The sequence below is a fragment of the Asparagus officinalis genome, chromosome 5 (genome assembly GCF_001876935.1).
Source record: "Asparagus officinalis chromosome 5, Aspof.V1, whole genome shotgun sequence".
NCBI lineage: Eukaryota > Viridiplantae > Streptophyta > Magnoliopsida > Asparagales > Asparagaceae > Asparagus > Asparagus officinalis.
Genome location: NC_033798.1, coordinates 20,071,848 through 20,093,755, shown reverse-complemented (window position 1 = coordinate 20,093,755; position 21,908 = coordinate 20,071,848). Strand labels below are relative to the sequence as shown.

The window sequence follows — 21,908 nt, the reverse complement described above, 5'->3', positions numbered from 1 at the left end:
AAATGGGATTCAACTCTAATTGAAGTTGTTTCTTTCCAATCAAGTCCAACTAAGATAACCTGAATACAAGCATAACACTGATACCCTCAATTCAATTCCAATCCTTGTACGATTACTACAAACTCATATAATAGCGGTTAAACAAAAATATCTCATACTACGGATGTCACTGCACAAGCCACCATAGAAGCTTCGCTTGTAATACCTGGGAGCATATACCTGGGAGCATATTTCACACGCAAGAATAAGAAAGACAAACCCCCTCAACCTCTCTTCACTCCGTAATGAAATAGAAATTTAATGGCTATTTATAAGAAACTAACCTACTGATTACCCTTATACATAGCAAAATCAAACCCAGTTTCAAATTCTGTGTCAGAAAACTAAGTAATACGAGGAAAGCTCACTATATGATTGAATGTTTCATAAAGGTTCAATTTGTGAAACTTACGTGTGACATGTCCTTACAATTATGGTAAAGAAGGAATCGAACAAAGAACATTAAAGCAATTCAGTTATGACTCCTGAAGATGCATCCAAGTATAGCCAATGGCAAATGGGAAACCTTAGCTAACTTATTGAGTGATGAATAAATGTATAGAGCAAACAATTTATATATGTTGCAAAAGGGTCCAGAACGCTCACCATAAATACAACATTTGTAATAGACCCAAATTCGCTAGAGAACAAACGCCGAGCAAATACAGCCTGTTCAACAATCTCAGATGTTCTTAAATGCTTCCTCAATCCCATCCTTACAAAATTCAAAAAAAAAATTGTTAATTAGGACTCAGCAGCAGAGTGCCAAAAATAATTTAAAAAAAGCAGGTAAGTCCCGATTATAACAGCCTTGCCTGCCCGTGTAACAGAACTGACAATTCATTGCACAACCCACTTGACTTGAAACACACACAGTTGTTCTTCCTGTACTACAAGGAATCACAATTGTCTCTATCACCATGCCATCATCCAAATTGAACAAAATCTGCAACCCCCTGTGAATTTTAGAATTAATGAAAACATTCTAAGAATATCACCTCACAATGGTATCCTACATCTATATGTCCATAGCTAAATATATTATAAAGACAAAGCATTTAGTGAAGCTCCAGAAATAAATAGCCAGAACAGAACAATCTACCTTTCGAGTTCCATCAGATGCTGTGAAAATATCTTTCACTGACAATGCCTTGAAAGAAGCATTTTCACTTAACATTTTTTTTGAAATCTTTATTTAAACCTATAAAAGAATGAGATAGCATTACTAAAGAAACATCATGTTTATAATCATCAAAAGGTTTTGCTAAGAGAAAAGGAGCAAGGTATTATGCTTATGGTTGTCAGCATCTATTGACAATAAATAATTAATAGATTCAAAGTACATAGAGAATAAAGCCCTTCAAAAGGAAAAAATTAAAAGATAGCAAAAGGAAAAGAGTTTTCTAAAAGGTGAAAAAGGCATGAAGAAACAGTGTAAATAAGATGGAAAGAGAATGGGTACAAAGAAAAGCAAAATTATTGACAGAAACAGATAAATTCAATTGAGGAGTTAACCACTAGTTTCTAGTTCATAGCCAATTGCCTAAGGCCCAGCTCACAGAATGCCTCTAATGTAGTGTATGATAAGGAATATACTGTCCAACTTCAGTCAAGGAGAGAAACTGACTAATGAACAACAATTCCTTCTTCGACTCTTCTTTTACTATATATATGTTCATTCAACGGCCACCACGTGTTTATTGTGACTGCTTGACAAACACAAAGGATATTTTTAATTTCAGATCAAGAATACCAATGACATTATTGAGGAATAGTGGTTTGAAACATTCGCAACTCTTCTAAAAAAATTTCAGCTTTTTCTTATTGGTATGCCAGGAAGAATAGTGGTTTGAAACATTCGCAACTCTTCTAAAAAAATTTCAGCTTTTTCTTATTGGTATGCCAGGAATTATAAATAGAAATTAAGTAGAGCAGTATTCTAAAAAAATTTCAGCTTTTTCTTATTGGTATGCCAGGAATTATAAATAGAAATTAAGTAGAGCAGTGATCATTTCACTATGGACTCCTACCGATGCTTCAAATTGACATTTATAAGCCTGTTGTTCCTTCAGCTATGATCATTTCACTATGGTCCTACTGATGCTTCAAATTGACACAAGTATCTCTCCATAGTAAATGTTTAAACCATCTCAATTTATTTTACCTTGCTTGATTGTTAACTGACTCCACCCTTGACTTCACATGTTTCTTATTCCCATCTTTTCGTGTCATTCTCAACATTCTCGTTTACACTTACTTTTTAGAAATGTTTTCTAATTGTTGAACATTAACAAATGGCTAGTCGCAACCCATTTTACAACTTTTCCCTTCAATTTTATAGATATTCTACAATCACATAATTTTAGAGAAGCACTTCTTTATTTTAACTTTCCAGTACTAGTTCTACAAACAATAACCTAAGGACATGTATCAACTTAATTTGATAGCATTAAACTTCAATGTGGTTCCTAACTTCCTTCATTGTGCAGCTAAAGTAAACTAGATATGTCTAATTCTTTAATATACGTGGTTCACAAAATTAAAATGCCAACAAAATTTACAATTTACTTTAGCAAAAGTACAAAGTAAACCCATGTTATAATATCTTAAAGTGAGTCCTCCAGGAAAGTTCGGATGGTCCAAATTCCCCTTAAAGCAAAAAAGGATGAGCATATACACTCAAGAGAAATGTGAACAAAGGCATCATATGTTACATCCATGATCCATAAAAAGTGCTCAAAAGAGTATGAATTCATCAGGCCGTTTGAAAGTAAAAACATACAAGCAAAAGACCTTCCAATTCATCATGAGAATGTGCCCAGACATTGTTTCCATAAAGGCACTTCCACAGCATCATTGCCTGTCCTGGCCTAAAGCCGTGCGACTGAACCCATTTCTGTCCAAAATCACAATTTATCAGTAACTATATTAAGAACAAGAGAAATTCAGAACAAGTTTATATAAAGGTATGCTTCACTCTTAATCCCCTAAGGGAAACATTGCATCTGACACTTGGACTCTTAATGATTAGAAGTTAAGCTATATATCAATACTATGTAGGAACAAATGCTTCTTCCCTTCTTTCACCAGAATACTAACACTGATTTCAAATTTGGTGATATATCTTCATAAAAACTTCCACCAATCACACACTAAAATTCAACTAGAAATATCAAAATGAAGTGTTTAACTAAAGAATGGAAAAAAGAATATCAAACATACAATTTTACACTTTCTCTTAAATACTTTTTTTTAATAGCTTTTTCTTGGAAAATTAGTAATTACTCACATACCATGTAACAGAAAGCTTTATGAACAGGTGATAGTATCAGAAATGTTCCTCAAATAAAACATCCCAAATGGACCTCACTAATGAGTCAAAAGTGAGAAGTTGCAAGTGTCTATTCAAAATAATTAATATTTACCCTCGTTTAAAAGAGCCCGTTACATAACTCGTTATGTTGTGTTATATAACCTAACAGGCTTTAAATGTTACATAACCTTATGAAATAACTTATGACATCATAACTAACATCATTACAATATAATATGTGTTATTTTAATATAACTTGCGTTATTTCAATATAACATGAGTTACTTCAATATAACTTACATTATCTCAAAATAAGTTCTAGAGACTTGAGAGCACATATTTTCTTAAAACTTGAAGGAGTTAATATAAGTTCCAAAGACTTGAAAGCACATACTTTCTTAGAATTTGAAGGAGATAACTAATTACTTTTAAATTGTTTATTAAGTCTTCATCTCTTGTTTTAGTAACATTATTATTTGATTGTGAAATTAAAACGAATGTAATTAAGAATGAGCTAAAAATTTATGATTACATATTTGAGTATTCAGTTGTGATATTTCCTAATAAATCTATGTAGCTTGTATTGAATTAAAGAATTTTAGTTAAAATTTTTTTGTATTATGATATTTCATTTTATTCCTAATCCTTAAAATTATTATGAACATCTTTTATATATTTTTTTTAAAATTAAACAATACGAAAATACTTTGTCCCTATTGTGATGTTATGTTTGAAATTTTTGATGATTCTAATTATTAAAGTCATTATGAATAGTTTGTATTTATAAAATATGTAAATAATTAATAAACAAAATAAACTACATTATGTGTTGCATTTTTTGCATTTTTTGCATTTTTTGCTTTAACCCTTAACAAGAGTTATAGCGTTACATTATGCATTATCTTTATTTTTAACACTGATAGTTACAAAATCACATATGGCTTTTGTTTGAGAATGTGTGGTAGTGTGATATAAAAATTAATAATACAGAAAATATTAGCATCAAAGTAACGAACATTGAGAAGACTGATTCCTAGAAGTTAGTGAGTTAGGAAACCCATCTTCCCACAAAGCTGAACTTCTTTCTTTGATGATGGTAGATTAGATTAGAGCATAGCTGTCTTAATAGTACATTATGTTTTCTTTTAGCAGAAAATGGCTACCACTTCCTCAAAAACATCAGCTTTTTTTGGACATATGGCATTCGCTCAAAGAGACAGAGTAAGCTCAAGAAGGGGGAAAAAGGAGCAACAAAACCTAGAAAAGTGGGCATATGAATAACAAGTATTTTATTCATTGTTTCACAAGAACCTCAAATGTTTTATTTTTCTTTTTTGTCAACTCATGGACAGCTACATTAACTTTACTACCAATGTTTCAACCAGATAATGGGCGCAGATGCCAAATCGCCCCATTTGTTACTTTACTTGATAAGTACTTTATCGATTACCACAAGAGCTCCCTATTTTCATTTCTTTGTGTGTCCTCTATTTTTGTGCGCATGTATGAAAATTGTTTGTGTTTAAAAAGTTCTACTATGAGCGATAAAAAATGGGCAGTAGCTTCTTTTCATTCAATGCAGAAGAAATATTTATGGTTTCTTCACAGGAATTATGCAAGCTCTCATAGTCAATCCTACTGTTACAAACAGCCAAATACTTACCAACAACTAACTATGATCTTGCAGCGCCGATTTACAATTTGAAGAGCTTAACAATTAACTAGAAAGAAGAACTTCACCTGAAAAGCTGCCTTTTTACTTCTATATTTAAGTTACTAGATAGATATATCAGTCTTCAGAACTGAGGTACTCAATCCTGCTATGAAATGTAATGTATTGATAAACAACAGCAAATTTAGTACATAAAAATTCCAAAAAGGAGGTGCACTTTCCCAATAGTGTAAAACCCTCAATTCCAAAGGTAGCAACCTTGTAAATTGTCAAACATCGCATGCTAAATTTAATTATAATACCCAAATTTTTATATTCTTCGTAATAAGTAATAACATATCTATTATTAATTGGAAATTTTTTTATATTCGTGGTAATTCCATTTGAGATAAAAACTTTGTTGTTGTGTTTTTGTTGCGGTAAAGAAAATTTGATGTGACACTGGAATAGAACATGAAAGATGTGCTAATGTGAGAATTAGAAGGGAGTTTATGCAAACATTATGGACAATAATATATGGAAGTGGCATTATATGGAGAAAGGAGAGACCCTTATCCCATGATGAGGAGGCAGAGGTGGTGGCATCATGAGAACAGAAGATATGGACATGACATACGTCCGAGGATTAGGGGAAGAGGAGTATTTATCGCTTTCCATCCCTCATCCTCACCCTTATTTTTCCATGTTCCTGAACTAGCAATATGAGAAGAGAAAGAAGACGAAGAAAAAAAGAAAGAGGAAGAAGATAAAACAAAAGAGGAAAGAAAAGACAGGAGGAAAAGAAGAAAAGTAAGGTGTTTCCAATACTATTCCTCTTTTGATTCTAGGAATATATATAACTGTTAGGCTTTCAGTTAAGGTGTTTCCAATACTATTCCTCTTTTGATTCTAGGAATATATATAACTGTTAGGCTTTCAGTTAACGTTTTGAGGTTACTTGACTTTTAGGATGTACTCAAGATAATTGAGAACACACAAATGTGTGCACTTACTTATTATATAGACGAAAGTTTATGCATTGCGTTCATAAGGTTGATAGTCATGTGTTTGTACTAGGAAATTGTGGAAGGAGTTAGAAGTAGATCTCGAGGAGTCATGGTGAAAGGCGAAGTCAAGGATGAGCAATATTAATGCCCATGACTCAACCAAGACAAAAGTCAATCAATTATACAACTAAGACATGTCACTGCTGGTCAGAAATCCTCTTCACAAGAGAACGTGTGATCCTTGGGCCTTGGCTAACTCCAAGATTTATACTCCAAATCTACACTTATATCATTGGTTATCATCTACTTAACACAAAAATATTTACATCACCAAACCCACATCATATATTAGCTCCCAAAACTCCTCGACCTTGCGCACATGCCATAGGCAAATGCCTGAGGGGCCAAAAGGCCTTCATCTTAGTAACGTTTCCTCACCTGGCGATATGCAAGGTGCTAAGGTACAGTATCGCCTCAATTTAGCCCCTCAGGCGCTAAGACGCATCGCTTATAAAACATTGCAAGTGCTCATTTATAAGTTGTCAAATTCCATAAAAGAAGACAATGTAACGAATTTAGTAGTAATACTACACGAAGCTGACCTCAAAAAGCAAAAGTTTCCATTTTCTTTCTATATGTAAGTTACTAGGAAATATATAAACCATTACAGGGGATGATTTCCAATTGCAAAACAGCATCTTTATCACGATAATTATAACAAAAGGTACTTACTTCGAGCTCAGGGAAATCCATGTCTTTGAGCATGACCTTCGAGCTTGCTTCAATACCTAAAAAATCCCAAAAATAAATAAGCATTTTTAGTAAAGACACTGAAGATTCGATTAGGGTTTCAGAGGAAAACGAAAACTCGGGAAATTACCAGATTGGGAACCGCTGGAGACTATCGAAAGCAATTGGCGAGGGCTGACAGCGGGGGAAGAACGCAAACAGGATCGATGAGAGAGAAACAGGCGATGATGGGGGTAGTGAAAGTGAGAAGATAATGTAGCGAGAGAGGAATGGATTCTGATGAGAGCCATTAGAGACGATGAAGTGTGAGCTAGAGGTCGTCTAGGGTCTCTTTATCATCAGCAATGAAGATTGTTTTGCATATAAGCCCACCATATTATTTAAATTTGTAGGAATCGTGTCAGAAGTTTGGCGTCTGTTACATTTTAAACCCTTTTTTGGGCTATAGGTTCCCGGTTCAGCGGTTCTTGTTCCCCGAAGGTGTATATTTCGAAAGTTCACGTTTTTGGTTCACCCAAAATTATTGAAAACAATGTGTATTTTAGGATTTGGAATAAAAAATAGGTTTTTTAATATTTTAGGATTCTAAAAGTTGGGTTTGTTTTAATTTTTTTTTCAAAAAAAATGTTTCTTAAAAAGCTTCTAAACAGTGACTTTTTTTAGACAGCTCATTTCCTATCTTTTGGCTAGGAAATGGACTAGAAAGCTGACAACCCGCTGACAACTCATCATTTCTTCTCACAACTCTTATTATTATTTGGAAATGAAACAAACTTGAGTTTTGGAGATGATTTCCTATTCTTTACTTTATCATTCCATATCAAACACAAGTTTTAGATTCCTTAGATATCCTAAAAAAATTTAAATTTGTTTCTTGTCAGGGAATTCATTTCCATAATTTTATGGAAATGAACCAAACAGCCCCTTAGCTATGCTGGGAGGTTTTGATATTCATGGTTCAAATGATCACAGTGAAATTCCCTCTTTGAATGAAAAAAAAATTCCTTCAAATGATGTATATATTTTAAGAAGTTGCCCAAATCACTCAAATTTTTTTTGCCAGTTGCTTGGGTGGAAAAGAACCAAAATAGTTCATCAATTATTCATCTATGTACTCGATTATATTTGATTTAACTAGTATGGTGCAATTGCTTTGCACGTATATCCATTTTCTTGTTTACATGCAGGTTTTACATGCACATTGCAATGATAATTTTATATTATTAACTAGTTTTTAGACCCGTGTGATGCATGAATTTGTTTAATATATAAAAATTTATGTAGCGAAGGAATGCAAATTAAAACAATAATAACATGGGATTGGTCAAAAATGATATAACCTAAGCTACATATATGCTTAATTTACTATTATTAAATTTTAAAGTAGAATCGATTTTTGAATCCCCTGTTATCATAACAAAATAGGTAACGTCTCTGATCTACATGGTTAATATTATAACATTTTACTATATTTTGCTATACCAAATTATGCAACATCAAATTTTGTTCCACCCAAAATATTTCAAGCATATTGAAATACAAGTATCTGTCAAGAACAGACATCCATAAAAGAAAATCATAACTATCTACCTATTGATAAACAAAATATTTATCATAAACATAACAAGTAGTTGGGTTTATCAATGCAAAACCGCCAAAAGAAATATACTACATAAAAAGTTTACTAAATAGGCTTGTAGACCAAAAACCACCAAAAAAATATAGTTCATACAAAAGTTTACTAAATAGAGTTTTAGATCAAAATACTAAATATAAGTTTCAAACATCAATATAGTTCATACAAAAGTTTACTAAATAGAGTTTTAGATCAAAATACTAAATATAAGTTTCAAACATCATATATCAGATAGAGATTTTTCACTAAATAGAGTTTTAGATCAAAATACTAAATATAAGTTTCAAACATCATATATCAGATAGAGATTTTTTCTAAAAAGCAGCTTCAACTCTCTCTCTCCAAAATATTCTAATTCTCATTTTCAATTTTGTTTTATTTCTGCTTTTTGTTGCTTGACATTTGTGGAGAAATGAGTGCTCGATATCAGACTCCAACAAATTCCTCTTGCAGGGAGTTACATTATCTGAGGAATAAATTTCAACTTCATTGTCGCAAGAGATCGAAAGGGTGTCCTGTATTTTAATATAACATAACAATTACGCTGTTAGTAAGGTTCCAGGAAAAGATTCTTGCACTATTAATATGAAGAATTAAAAATTCAATAGTAAAGCGCAAAGAAATATATTAATAGTGATTGATTATGAAGAATCAAGAAATCAATAATAAAGCACAATAGCAATCAATCTGAAATCTATTTTAAAAGACAAGAGAATAGAACATCTTTTGAGTTGTAGTGACGATAATGGGTAATTGAATATGATGTTTGTCTTCTTCATGTATATTCTTTTTTTTTTCTTTTCTTTAAACATCAGGTTGTATATTTTTTATTCTTTTTTGTAGAGCTGGTTTTATTTAGGGCAGGATTCATGAGAAGATAAGAGAGGAAGATTATTTTAGTGGCCCATGATTCAATCTTTATGCAAGTCTTTTTAACATCCACTGCAAAAAAATAGTATTGGAATATAAGTGTTGCAAAAAAATATTGCATATATCAAATTATATATGTCAAGTTGCTTTATGAATAAATTTGTTAAAATGTTAGGTTTGCTGAGAAGTTTCTATTGATCATGTCATCTCCCATTGTTTCTAGAAATAGTAAGCGTTAAGGTATTTTTGAAGGTATTGACTTACAGTATTAAAACCCTCTTTCTTTCTAGAAGATTCAACTTCATGGTTGAAATATTCTTGACTTATTGACTCCTAGTGATTAAGAAATAAAAGAGATTACTTATGCTACTCAATATGATTTATGTATACAGATTGATGTAGAAAATTAAAAAATATTCGCCCATAAAAGGAAGAATTTGTAATATATACCTGATTCAAATTTGAGTTGTCTATGAAAGCTGCTATCAAACTTTCATCATCAGTCATTTTCAAACACAAAATATAGGCCAATTTTGATTGAGGATGGATTCTAAAACTTGAATCTTGAATAGAAGCTTCTTTTTTACCAAGAGATCTAACTCTTGAGGAAATGAATCATCATCACCTTCTTGTGAATAATGTAAAAACCCAAAGTATAGTTATCTGATCGAAACTTACAATTTATAATAAAAATCATAGTATTTACTTTTGTTAGTCGTTCCCTTAATTTGGTCGTAGTTTTGTGAATAATTTATTTAGCTTCACGGTCAAACAGGACAAATGATGTAGTACTTGTATGGTCAATGACTAAAACATGAACCATGCACCTGATGAAACTCAAAAATTAAAACAAACCACACTAGTAGAAAATCACATATTCTAGACGGAATATTCTAGACGAAAATTTTTCCATCTAGAATAACTTATTCTAGATGGAAATTTTTCGTCTAGAATATTCCGTCTAGAATGAGCGGAATATTCCGTCTAGAATAGTATCCTAGACGGTTCCTGTATTTTTAATTTTTTTTAAATAGCCAGGTATTCTAGACGGAAATTCACGTCTAGGATACATCCTAGACAGAAATTTCCGTCTAGAATACCTGACCATTTAAAAAAAATTAACCCGTTAAAACCCGCAGCCGCCCTCTTTTCCCCCCCAAAATGAAAATTTTCATCCCCGTCCTCCCTCTCCCTCCCCTCCTCTCCCGGCTTCCCCAACTGGCGCTCCCCCTCCCTCCGCTCCCTCCCCTCCTCCCCCACTGCTACATTCCCTCCCTCCCCTCTCTGGCCGAGAACCCCATCTTCTTCGTCAGTGTAAAACCCCATTCATTTTGATAATTTATGGAGGTGTCAATCAGCGCAGTGGAAGCGTGAAACGAGTCGGCGAGCAGCAGATTCGAAGAATCCAGTTTTCAGCTCGTGAGTCGACTCATAACTCATCATGAGTCGACTCATTAGGTTGAGTCGACCCATGACTGTCATGAGTTGACTCACGATATCAAGTCCCGTTGTTAGAAATTTCTGCTGAGTCGACTCATCAGTTTATGAATCGACCCATGAGTCATGAGTCGACTCATAACAGACCATGAGTCGACTCATCGAGGGTTTTCTGGTTTTTGCAGTTCGGGTTTGTTTGGGTTTGCGGGTCGGGTTTTAACTGTTCATATATTATCTTCTCTACCCGAAAACACCTCTTTTCATCAATTCTCCCCAGAGAAACCCTAGCCTCCTTTCCCCCTCTAAACCCTAGTTCGTTTTGGGCGTTTTTGGGAGATTTTTGGGGGATTTTAGCAGCTTCTTCTGCTTTGCAGCGAAGGGAATCATTCTTCAGCACACCTAAGGCGAGTAGCATCTCGCCCAATCCTTTTCCTACATTTTTAAGAGTTTTTCTTAATGTTTTCATGAGGTTTATTGAGCCTAAGAAGTATTTTCAAGTATAAATCGATGCTCTTTTCTTAATGTTTTCATGAGGTTTATTGAGCCTAAGAAGTATTTTCAAGTATAAATCGATGCTCTTATTAGTGTAGATGTTAAAATCATGTGTTTAAGATTTCAAAATCCTCACCAACGAATGTTTTTGATGAAACTCAGATCTGGGAATTTATTTAAAGAATATAAATATGAGTTTTTATTTCGATTACATGCTCGCATACATGTTTAGGGATTTAATGTTAGATCTAACATGCAAGATTTTGTTTTCCATGTCTTATACGAATTTTACACTGTCTCCTATGTTTAGAACTGATAATATATTGTTTGGGTTTTATGAAATCGATTTTTGATGAATTTTTGCAAAAATAACATAGCATGCACGAATAGGGAAAACCCCTATGTTCAGTCGACGGTGAGTCGACCGATGCCCCCAGTTGACTGTGAGTCGACTGATGGCCCCAGTCGACTATGTAGGGTGTAAATTTGATTTCCCGGAAACGGGGAGTTTTGTTTGTATTGATAAGAAAGCTTATTATAAACTAATAATCAAATGTTTACAACAGAAGCAGAGGGAATGCCCTCTTTGTTTAGTGTGGGGACTTTAGGTGGCTATAGGACGCTTCGCTCGATGCCCGTGTCGAGTCTGCTTCCCTTGGACCGTTCGATCGAGGTTGCTGGAGAGCTTCAGTACACAGTAGAAGCTCAAGTCGATAGAGTTCGAGTCTGCTTAGTTCGCCGGCGATCGGAGCTCAGAACTAGGCATGTTCGCGGGAAAATTCATTGCTTTCTTTGTTATTGATTCCATTGTCATCTTGAGTTACAACTTTTTGAGTTACAAAAGATCCGGTCTTTTTATAAGATCCGGTTACAACGAAAATCAAATAAAAATAAACAAAGATTACAACTTTTCTTCTTTTATGTCGAACGAATCGCGAGCTCCTGTTTTGCGGTCGCTCGCTTTGTGGGTTCTTTGCCTGCGCCGGGGTTGTTTGCCGTGGACCACCGCGAGATCTAGATCCGGTCGGATCTACGCAGTACGACGGGTATTATTTCACCAAGGAAATAATAGCCGGGGAGGATTGTTTCACCAAGGAAACAATCGTCCAAGTCTCGGGATCTAAGACCAAGCTTAGATCCGGAGTATGCCTGCGTAGATCTGAGATCTGATCCTCTCGAACACCTGCCTTATTTGACGTTGATGATCGCCGAGCACCAGATCTGAAGGAGTGAGTCCCCGAAGTCCCAAAGTTTCAATCTTTTTTAAGTTCCGAGTCTCCAATCCAGCAGGGCTTCGCCTCTCTCCAAAATTTCCAACCTTTTGAAATGAAGAACCCCTTGGCCTATTTATAGGCTCTCGTTACTGTGCCCGTGCCCGTGTGCACGTGTGGCCAGCTCAAGGTGGCCGGCCACCTCAAGGTGGCTCGGCTCATGCCGAGCCACCCTGAGGTGGCTCGGCCACCCCAGGGGGTGGCTCGGCCTTGGCCGAGCCACCTTGAGGTGGCTCGGCTTGGGCCGAGCCACCTGAAGTTGGCTCGGCTTCGGCCGAGCCCCTCTAGGTGGTGGGTTTGGTGTTTTCCGCCTTGGTTCTATCTGTGATTTGGTTCTGTGGTTGATTTATCCAGACTTGATTCATTGACCTGATTTGGCAGTAAATCCGGATCCCGATTAGGCAGTAAATCCGCTTCTGAGTTGGAGTCCGAAACCGATCTTGATTCGATCGTCATTCGTCCGAGTATGCCTTTGGTTGGATGACTCGTTGACTCTTCGAACCCTTGGCTTGATCCCGCACGTGTATGGATGCATTCCGTCGCTTGATGCGATTCGTCGATCTCGTCGCCTCGTTGGTTCGTCGGTTTGTGCCGAGCTGAGCAAAAGGGACCTATAAGCAATTTTATATGCCTACAGATACCCCCTCCAAAGTATTTCAGTCTCGTTCTTTTATAGAAGAGTCTGGAATACTTTGGATATGATTGTCCCCACCTTCAGTCGGTGTAATGGGACCTTGGAATGACTTCCGTTCTTGATTCCTTCAATTCTCCAGGCTATTCGGTGCTTTGTCGAATGTCTGCAAGAGTTCCGGTGCTGCATTTATTGTCTGACCGTTGTCGGAAATTCGAACTTGAAGTCAATTCCTGGTTTTCTGATTTTTAGCTCGTGCTTGTTGGTTGAACACAGAACTGACCCTCGACTGTCGGCGTTGAGTCTTTGTTTGCGACGCGTTGTCCGGCGTAGTGTTGTTGAGTTATCCTTAAGAATGAAAATATTCTCCAGGAACTTCTCAACCAACAATAGGGAATAGTTTATACTCGTATACCTTATTGGAGTATTAAGAAACAGTTTATACTCGTATACTTTTCGGAGTGTTAAGAAGCAGTTTATACTCGTATACTTTTCGGAGTGTTAAGAAGCAGTTTATACTCGTATACTTTTCGGAGTGGTGATTCTTTCGTTGCAACGCATTGATTGGCGTTGACCCAGGGTTACGCGTTGACCGGCGTTAACCCTAGGGTTTCGAACGTCGTACGTTGAATTTTTGCTCGCAACGCGTTGACTGGCGTTGACCTAGGGTTACGCGTTGACCGGCGTTAATTGGATGCTCCGGTCACGAGACCAACTAATGAAGCTGATGCGTTAGTGACTCTCGTATTTATAGGATTTTTGGCAAACCCTCAGCCATCAACGGGTTTGATAAGCCTTTACCGACTACCGTTTGAGTCGGGCTAGCATGCAGATTGTTCAAGTCCGTTCCGCATGTGACGTTAAGCTAAAAGAGCTAACCCTTTTAGTTCTACGCTATTGAATACGTAGACTTCGTCTTTTTTTACGGGAATAGACTACCCGGCGACGCGTGTTAGGCGTTGACTTTAGGGTTTTTGGCTAACCCCCAGCCTTCAACGGGTTTGATTAGCCTTTACCGACTACCGTTTGAGTCGGGCTAGCATGCGGATTGTCGAAGTCCGTTCCGCATGTGACGTTAAGCTAAAAGAGTTAACCCTTTTAGTGCTACGATATTGAATACGTAGACTTCGTCTTTCTCACGGGAATAGACTACCCGGCGACGCGTGTTAGGCGTTGACTTTAGGGTTTTTGGCTAACCCCCAGCCTTCAACGGGTTTGATTAGCCTTTACCGACTACCGTTTGAGTCGGGCTAGCATGCGGATTGACGAAATCCGTTCCGCATGTAACGTTGTGCTAAGAGAGTGAATTCTCTTAGACTTTGTGCTATGATGTTGAATACATAGGCTTCGCCATTGTTACGGGAATAGGCTACCCGGCAACGTGTATTAGACGTTGACTTATCCCTACTTAGGCTTCGGGATGAGATACCCCAGAATCGAACTCTGGTGTCTTTTTCAATCGGTAAAAGACTAAACCGGCGACACGTGTAGATTTTGGGAGTTGAAAAAGGTGGTGTCTTCTCTTGGGGCAAAGACGAACCCGAGATGGGAGAGGGAGAATTTTATATTCTATCTCCCGACACTGAAGAAGAAGAATTTTATATTCTATCTTCAGCTGAAAAGGAAACTCGAGGTGGGATCTCCACCCCCAGAATCCGGAAGGATGAAACTAAGAGTGGGATCTCCACTCCGAGAATCGAAAAGATTCGGATAACCCTAACTGTCGGAAGGTTTGATTATCGAACTAAAGATGAATTTCTCATTTATCGAGAGTGAATTGTGGTTTTGGTCCTAACTGTAGGAAGGTTTGACCAAGCAGGAGTTTGAGATGACCCTAACTGTAGGAAGGTTTGATCACTCGATTTGAAAGTGGACCTCTCGTTCATTGGAGGAATCGAGAGGGGATTTTGACTGTGGTCCTAACTGTAAGAAGGTTTGACCAAGTGGGTGTTTTGAGACAATCCTAACTGTAGGAAGGTTTGATCGCTCAATTTGTGGACCTCTCGTTCATTGGGGGAATCGAGAGGGGATTTTGACTGTGGTCCTAACTGTAAGAAGGTTTGACCAAGTGGGTACTTTACGTCCAGACTCTAACAGAGAGAGTGTTGAGTGCATAGACATGGTGAGAATGGGAGTTCTTATTCATTACATTGCTGTGGTTTTGGGAACTTCCCATTACATAAATCGTCCACCCCCAGTTTCCTCTGCGGAACTGGTTCGGACATTATTATCAGTTAACTAACCGGGTTATCCTTAAGAATATTAGCTTAATATTCTCCAGGAACTTCCCGTCAAAAGTGGGGAAACAGTTTAGACTCATATACCTATTGGAGTATCAGGGAGTAGTTTAACCTCTTATACCGGTCGGAGGATTGAGAAACAGTTTATACTCGTATACTCTTTGGAGTTTTAGGAAGCAGTTTATACTCTTATACCGGTCGGAGTTTTGCCATTCTCAATTGGCTTACCTCAGCGTTATGACGCCGGCTTCAACCAAGGTCTGAATGCTATTCTTGAGAGCAAAGCAATCCTTGGTGGGATGAACGACCCTCCTGTGGTATGCACAGTACTTTGGGTCCGTAGTGTTGTCAGCTTCCTCCTGATTTGTGATAGGTGGTAGCTTGATCTTGTTACCTTCAAGGAGGGATTCGAAGATGGCTGGAACGTCTTCGTCCTTGAAGGAATACTCTCTTTGGAGTCTCGGACCCGAAGTCTTTTGCTGCCTTCGGGATTGCTGTTGTGACGCTTGATTAGCACCACCAGTAGCTGCAGGTGTTTTGCCCTTACCACGAGAGGCGAAGTTTGAGTCCAGAGGATTAGCCGTCGGTAGGTTCCTCTCGGCCTTCTTCCTTCGGAGGAAACGTTCGGCTTGTTCACCGCGCACCTTCAGATCCTTCCAAGTGTCAGACGGTGCTGTTCCCATTGCTTCCAACACGTCCAACGCAAGGTTGTTGTGGCAAGTTTGGAGGATGAATTCCTCTGTGATCGGGTCCCGGCAATTCATCGCCTTGTTCCGGAACCTTTTGACGAAGGTGTCGACTAACTCCCCGTCCTTCTGCTTCTCATCGAGCAATGATCCGATAGATATCTCGGTGTCGTCGTCGAAGAAGTTGGCCAGGAACTTGGTCTCCATGTCATCCCAGCTGTTCACGTTTCCTGGCTTGAGGCGGCGGTACCAATCGAAGGCGGCTCCGCGAAGAGTGCCGACGAATGACCGCACCATCAGAGGCTCATTGCCGGAAATAATACCCAGGTGCGATTTGAAATAAATCAAATGCTGAGTGGGGGAACCCTTCCCATCGAACGGCGTGAAGTTGATTAAACTGAACTTCGCCGGATAGGGGATCGATTCCCATTCTCGTGGGTATGGACAGGGAATGCCTGTTTTCTTCGTCTCTTGAGCGGAGATCAATGTGTTGATTTTGCTCTCGAGATCTTTGATCTTCAAGTCTTCACTTGTATCTTCGTTGGCATCCTCGTTACCACCCCCTGTATTGACAGGAGGGTTATTGGCATTGTGAGCTTCATCCCTATCTGCGTGCTCCTTTTCCTGAATAATCTGGTTACGGCGGTTCGATTCACTTTGCTGGTTCCTGAATGCATGGATTTGCTGCTCATGCATCTCTCTCATCTGCTGCATGGCCATCTCCATCTCGAATTTGAAACTTTCTTTCTGCTTAGCCAAAGCGTCTTCAAGCATCTTGGCCATTTCTTCCGCGCTTATCATAAATGACTCGCGGGGTTGTCCTTCGCTGGACACTGTATTGTCCGATGCGACAGCAGAGCAGGAATCCGATTCTTCATCTTCCGAAGGCAATCTTGTCCGAACCCTACCATAAGTTCCTCGTGCGATGGCTCCGGACTGCAGACGGGTTACACGCCGGGACGCTTCCAGAAACGATTTGAGATCAATCTGTGTCGATGTCTCTTTGCTGGTCATGTTGGCGGTGACCCTCGGAAATTCTCCGTCTTTAACCACCGTTCTTCTTTGCCGGAAACGCCTATACCTTGGTTTTGGCGTTTCGGTGCCGAGCCTTTCGAACACTGAAATTCTCTCGGGGACTACCTTGATGCAGTTGCATTGAGACAGTACCGCCCGAATGAGCTTTGAACAAGGGCACTGAGTTTCCTGTTCTCGGGGACTCCTCTTTCTGGTTCTGTTCGTACCCCCAGCACGATAGTACAACTCGTCATTTTGACAGTCGGAGTAACCTATCGTGTGTGGGCACGACTTCTCAGGTATAACATTATCACTATCAGATGATAATGTTTCCATCTGAGGGCGAATTGCCTTCCTTGGACTTTCAAGAGTCACGCGCCTTGAGACATGCCTTTTTGGGCGTGAATTCTCAGCGGGCTCTTGGACCTCAATGCGCAAATTAGCGCGCGCAGTTGCCTTGAGCTCCTTGTCATGTTGGAGGTAGCGGTGACCCCCAGCGTGTTGATTCGTTCGGGGTTTTCTTAGTGGGCCCAAACGTTCTTGGATCGGAGCTTTGCTTCGCTCATCGGGAATTGGACCGAGGCGCTCCAAGACTGGCTTTCTTCTTCGGGAGGATTCTGCATGATCTCCCGGAGTAGCTATGGGAATTCTCGGCGACTTAGCTGGGTTCGCCGGAGGTTGAATTTTGGTTGGAGGCTGCAAAGGTTGCTCCTTAGCCTGAATTGCCGCTTCAGACTTTGGCCTCCAAACTTTGCGAGTTGGTGGCGGCTTCTTGGCCACTTCTTTCTGCAACTTTCTACGGGCTTCTTCGGCTTGAGCCCGTGCCTGCGCTGATAGTGCGCGGCGTTTGCGGATGCGTTCTTCCAGCGTCGAACGATTCCGTTTGACACGGACCCATTCCATTGTTGGCGGCTTGGAAGAGGCGCCGTTCATCTGTTGTTGAGGCTGTTTGCCTCTCTTGTTCTTCAGACCCGCGTTGTAGCGGACTCCGTCGGTGGACTCCATCGCTTTGGCGAATTGTTTGGCCAAGCGTTGGCGTTGCCTTTGGCGGGCTCTCTTTGAGAGAGTCACCGCTCCTTTGGTGACGGAGGAATTGGTTGGAACCAGCTTGATCTGGTTGGAGATTGGTGGAGCCTCATCTGACGCAACTTTGGCGTCAATCGAGATGAGGTCGTCGTTGGTAGCTTCAACTTCTTCGTACCAACGCACCTTTCTGTTGGAAGAGAACTTGGACTTCTTGGACTTGCGGGGGGAGGTTGATCTAGACGAGGATGAAAGGTATTCCTCGAACTTGGTCTGATCGAACTCGTATTCGACCTCCTCCACGACTGGGATCAAGATCCGCGGCTGCGACGCTCCGATCTCGGCAGCGAGATCGGTGGCTCCCACTGTGGTCGCCAGATTGTTCGCTGGAAAATTCGTGTCTTTCTTTGTTATTGATTCCATTGTCATCTTGAGTTACAACTTTTTGAGTTACAAAAGATCCGGTCTTTTTATAAGATCCGGTTACAACGAAAATCAAATAAAAATAAACAAAGATTACAACTTTTCTCCTTTTGTGTCGAACGAATCGCGAGCTCCTGTTTTGCGGTCGCTCGCTTTGTGGGTTCTTTGCCTGCGCCGGGGTTGTTTGCCGTGGACCACCGCGCGATCTAGATCCGGTCGGATCTACGCAGTACAACGGGTATTATTTCACCAAGGAAATAATAGCCGGGGAGGATTGTTTCACCAAGGAAACAATCGTCCAAGTCTCGGGATCTAAGACCAAGCTTAGATCCGGAGTATGCCTGCGTAGATCTGAGATCTGATCCTCTCGAACACCTGCCTTATTTGACGTTGATGATCGCCGAGCACCAGATCTGAAGGAGTGAGTCCCCGAAGTCCCAAAGTTTCAATCTTTTTTAAGTTCCGAGTCTCCAATCCAGCAGGGCTTCGCCTCTCTCCAAAATTTCCAACCTTCTCAAATGACAAGGGGGTGGCCTATTTATAGGCTCTCAGGACAGTGCCCGCAAAAAGAGAAACGTCGGCCACCGTCGGCCACTGTCGGCCACCTCGAGGTGGCCGGCACTGTGCCGAGCCACCTTGAGGTGGCTCGGCTCTTGGCCAAGCCACCCCAAGGTGGCTCGGCCACCGAGCCACCTCAGGGTGGCTCGGCGCCGATGAGCACGCGGGACACTTGGTGGTGGTCGGTGAGCGTGCAGACCACTTAGTTTGCCTATTTGGTGGGTGATGGGCGTGCAGGCCACAGGATGGTGGCCGGTGAGCACACGTGCCACTTGGTTTTGCCTATTTGGTGGTTGATGAGCGTGCGAACCACTTGGTGGTGGCCGGTGAGCACGTTGTTCGCGGGGAAATTCGTGTCTTTCTTTGTTATTGATTCCATTGTCATCTTGAGTTACAACTTTTTGAGTTACAAAAGATCCGGTCTTTTTATAAGATCCGGTTACAACGAAAATCAAATTGAAAAGAAATGAAAATTACAACTTTGTTTCCTTGTTTGTCGAACGAATCACGAGCTCCTGTTTTGCGGTCGCTCGCTTTGTGGGTTCTTTGCCTGCGCCGGGGTTGTTTGCCGTGGACCACCGCGCGATCTAGATCCGGTCGGATCTACGCAGTACAACGGGTATTATTTCACCAAGGAAATAATAGCCGGGGAGGATTGTTTCACCAAGGAAACAATCGTCCAAGTCTCGGGATCTAAGACCAAGCTTAGATCGGAGTGTAGCCTGCGTAGATCTGAGATCCGGTCCTCTCGAACACCTGCCTTATTTGACGTTGATGATCGCCGAGCACCAGATCTGGATGAGCAAGTCCTTGATGTCCCAAAGCTTGAATCTTGTTAAGTTCTGAGTCTCCAATCCAGCAGGGCTTCGCCTCTCCAAATTTTCCAACCCTTCAAAATGAACAACCTCCTCTCCTATTTATAGCCAAGCGTCACTGTGCCCGTGTGCACGTGTGGCCGACACCCTAGGTGACCGGCCACCTCAAGGTGGCTCGGCTCATGCCGAGCCACCCTGAGGGGGCTCGGCCACCCCAGGGGGGGGCCCGTTCCCTGGGGTGGCTCGGCCACCGAGCCACCTCAGGGTGGCTCAGCTTGGGCCGAGCCACCTTGAGGTGGCTCGGTTTCGGCCGAGCCCCTCCGGGTGTTGTTCGTTCCGTCATTTTCCGTTGTCCGGTTCTGTGTTTCGTTGTTGATCTGGACTTGATTCGGTTGTGTTTCTGTTGTGTGGTTGATTGACCTGGAAACGACTCGTTGACTTGATTCCAGATTTGGCAGTAAGTCCGGATCCTGATTAGGCAGTAAATCCACTTCTGAATCTGAGTCCGAAACTGATCTTGATTCGATCGTGATTCGTTCGAGTCCGCTCTCGGTTGGATGACTCGTTGACTCTTCGAACACTTGGCTTGATCCCGCATGCGAATGGATGTATTCTGTTGCTTGCGTGCGATTCGTCGATCTCGTCACCTCGTTGGTTTGTCGGTTCGTGCCGAGCTGAGCTAAGGGACCTATAAGCAATTTTATATGCCTACAAGGCAGTGGTGCTATGATGCAAGGATTATGCGAACAGCTTGGTCTCCACTCTTTTTCTCCCAGTTTTTCGACCCCTTTTAAAGTTTGCTGGAAGAGGCTTTTAAATGGAAAAAGGACAGCTTGACTACTCCTTGAATTATGGGATGTGACCATACATTGTTCGGAGATGTCTTGCTGTTCATTCGTACCGCCAGTTGTATGGTGTAAATTTAATTTCCCGAAAACAGGGAGTGTTCGTTTGTATTAATAAGAAAGCTTATTACAAACTAATATTCAAATGGTTACAACAGAAGCAGAGGGAATGCCCTCTTTGTTTTGTGTGGGGACTTTAGGTGGCTATAGGACGCTTCGCTCGATGCTCGTGTCGAGTCTGCTTCCCTTGGACCGTTCGATCGAGGTTGCTGGAGAGCTTCAGTTCGCAGTAGAAGCTTGAATCGATGGAGTTCGGGTCTGCTTAGTTCGCCGGCGATCGGAGCTCAGAACTAGGCAGTGGTGCTGTAATGCAAGGATCTGCTAACAGCTCGGTCTTAATTACTTTTCTCCAAGTTTTGTGACCTCTCCTCCAATGTGCTGGAAGGGGCTTTTAAATGGAAGAATGACAGCTTGACTACTCCTTGAATTATGGGATGTGACCATACATTGTTTGGAGACGTCCCGCTGTTCCTTCGTACCGTCAGTGGTCATTCGAAGAGCTGTGCTCTGTGTCACGTTTCATAAGAGTGGGAAAGCCCCTCCTCGTATGCGTGACAACGGCTGTCAGATGCTTGCGTGGATCTGACCAACCACCGAGCGCCGGCGGCTCTCGTCCCCTCGCTTAGACAATTGAGGTGAGCCGCATTTATGAGGGTGCAGGCTGTTTTGACACCTGTCTGCTCACTCGTACTGTAGGCTGCTTGTTCGGCGGGCCTGGAGTGCCGTGCCTTCTCTCTTCAGGTCAGGAGAGGTGGGAAAGCGTGTTCCTGGTACTCGAGTGGGTTTGGACAGTTCGTCGAACGCCGGCTGATTCGTCTCCCGACTTAGATAGCCGATGTGAGTCGCATTTATGACTGTTCAGGTCGACTCAACACCTGTCCAGTCCCTCGCACTGCAAGTACTGTGAGCGGCCGCCTGGCGTTCTCGGAGTACTGTGCCCTCTCCCTTCAGGTCGAGGAAGAGGTGGGAAAGCCTATCTCCGTACGTGGGGTAGCGGATACCCAGCTGTACTGACATTCTGGAGGTTTGCAGGCGGATTCGACTTTGGACTCGGGCAGGCGAGTCGCGTGAAAGGCGAACTTCCGCTATTCCAACTGATCTCAACTCGTGCAAGCGAGTCGATTATTCAGGCGAATCTGGAACCGAG

General features: G+C 40.8%; 1 protein-coding gene across 1 annotated transcript in view; it reads right to left on the bottom strand.

Annotated features, from left to right (window-relative positions):
• Positions 1 to 7,088, bottom strand: part of LOC109840734 (dual-specificity RNA methyltransferase RlmN-like) — an 18,764-nt gene extending 11,676 nt beyond the window's left edge. Inside the window, 7 exon segments of the mRNA XM_020409479.1 lie at positions 646 to 754; positions 855 to 985; positions 1,142 to 1,222; positions 1,224 to 1,240; positions 2,833 to 2,935; positions 6,743 to 6,798; positions 6,891 to 7,088. Of these exon segments, the coding sequence (XP_020265068.1) occupies positions 646 to 754; positions 855 to 985; positions 1,142 to 1,222; positions 1,224 to 1,240; positions 2,833 to 2,935; positions 6,743 to 6,798; positions 6,891 to 7,050 (657 nt within the window). The 5' untranslated portion in view covers positions 7,051 to 7,088.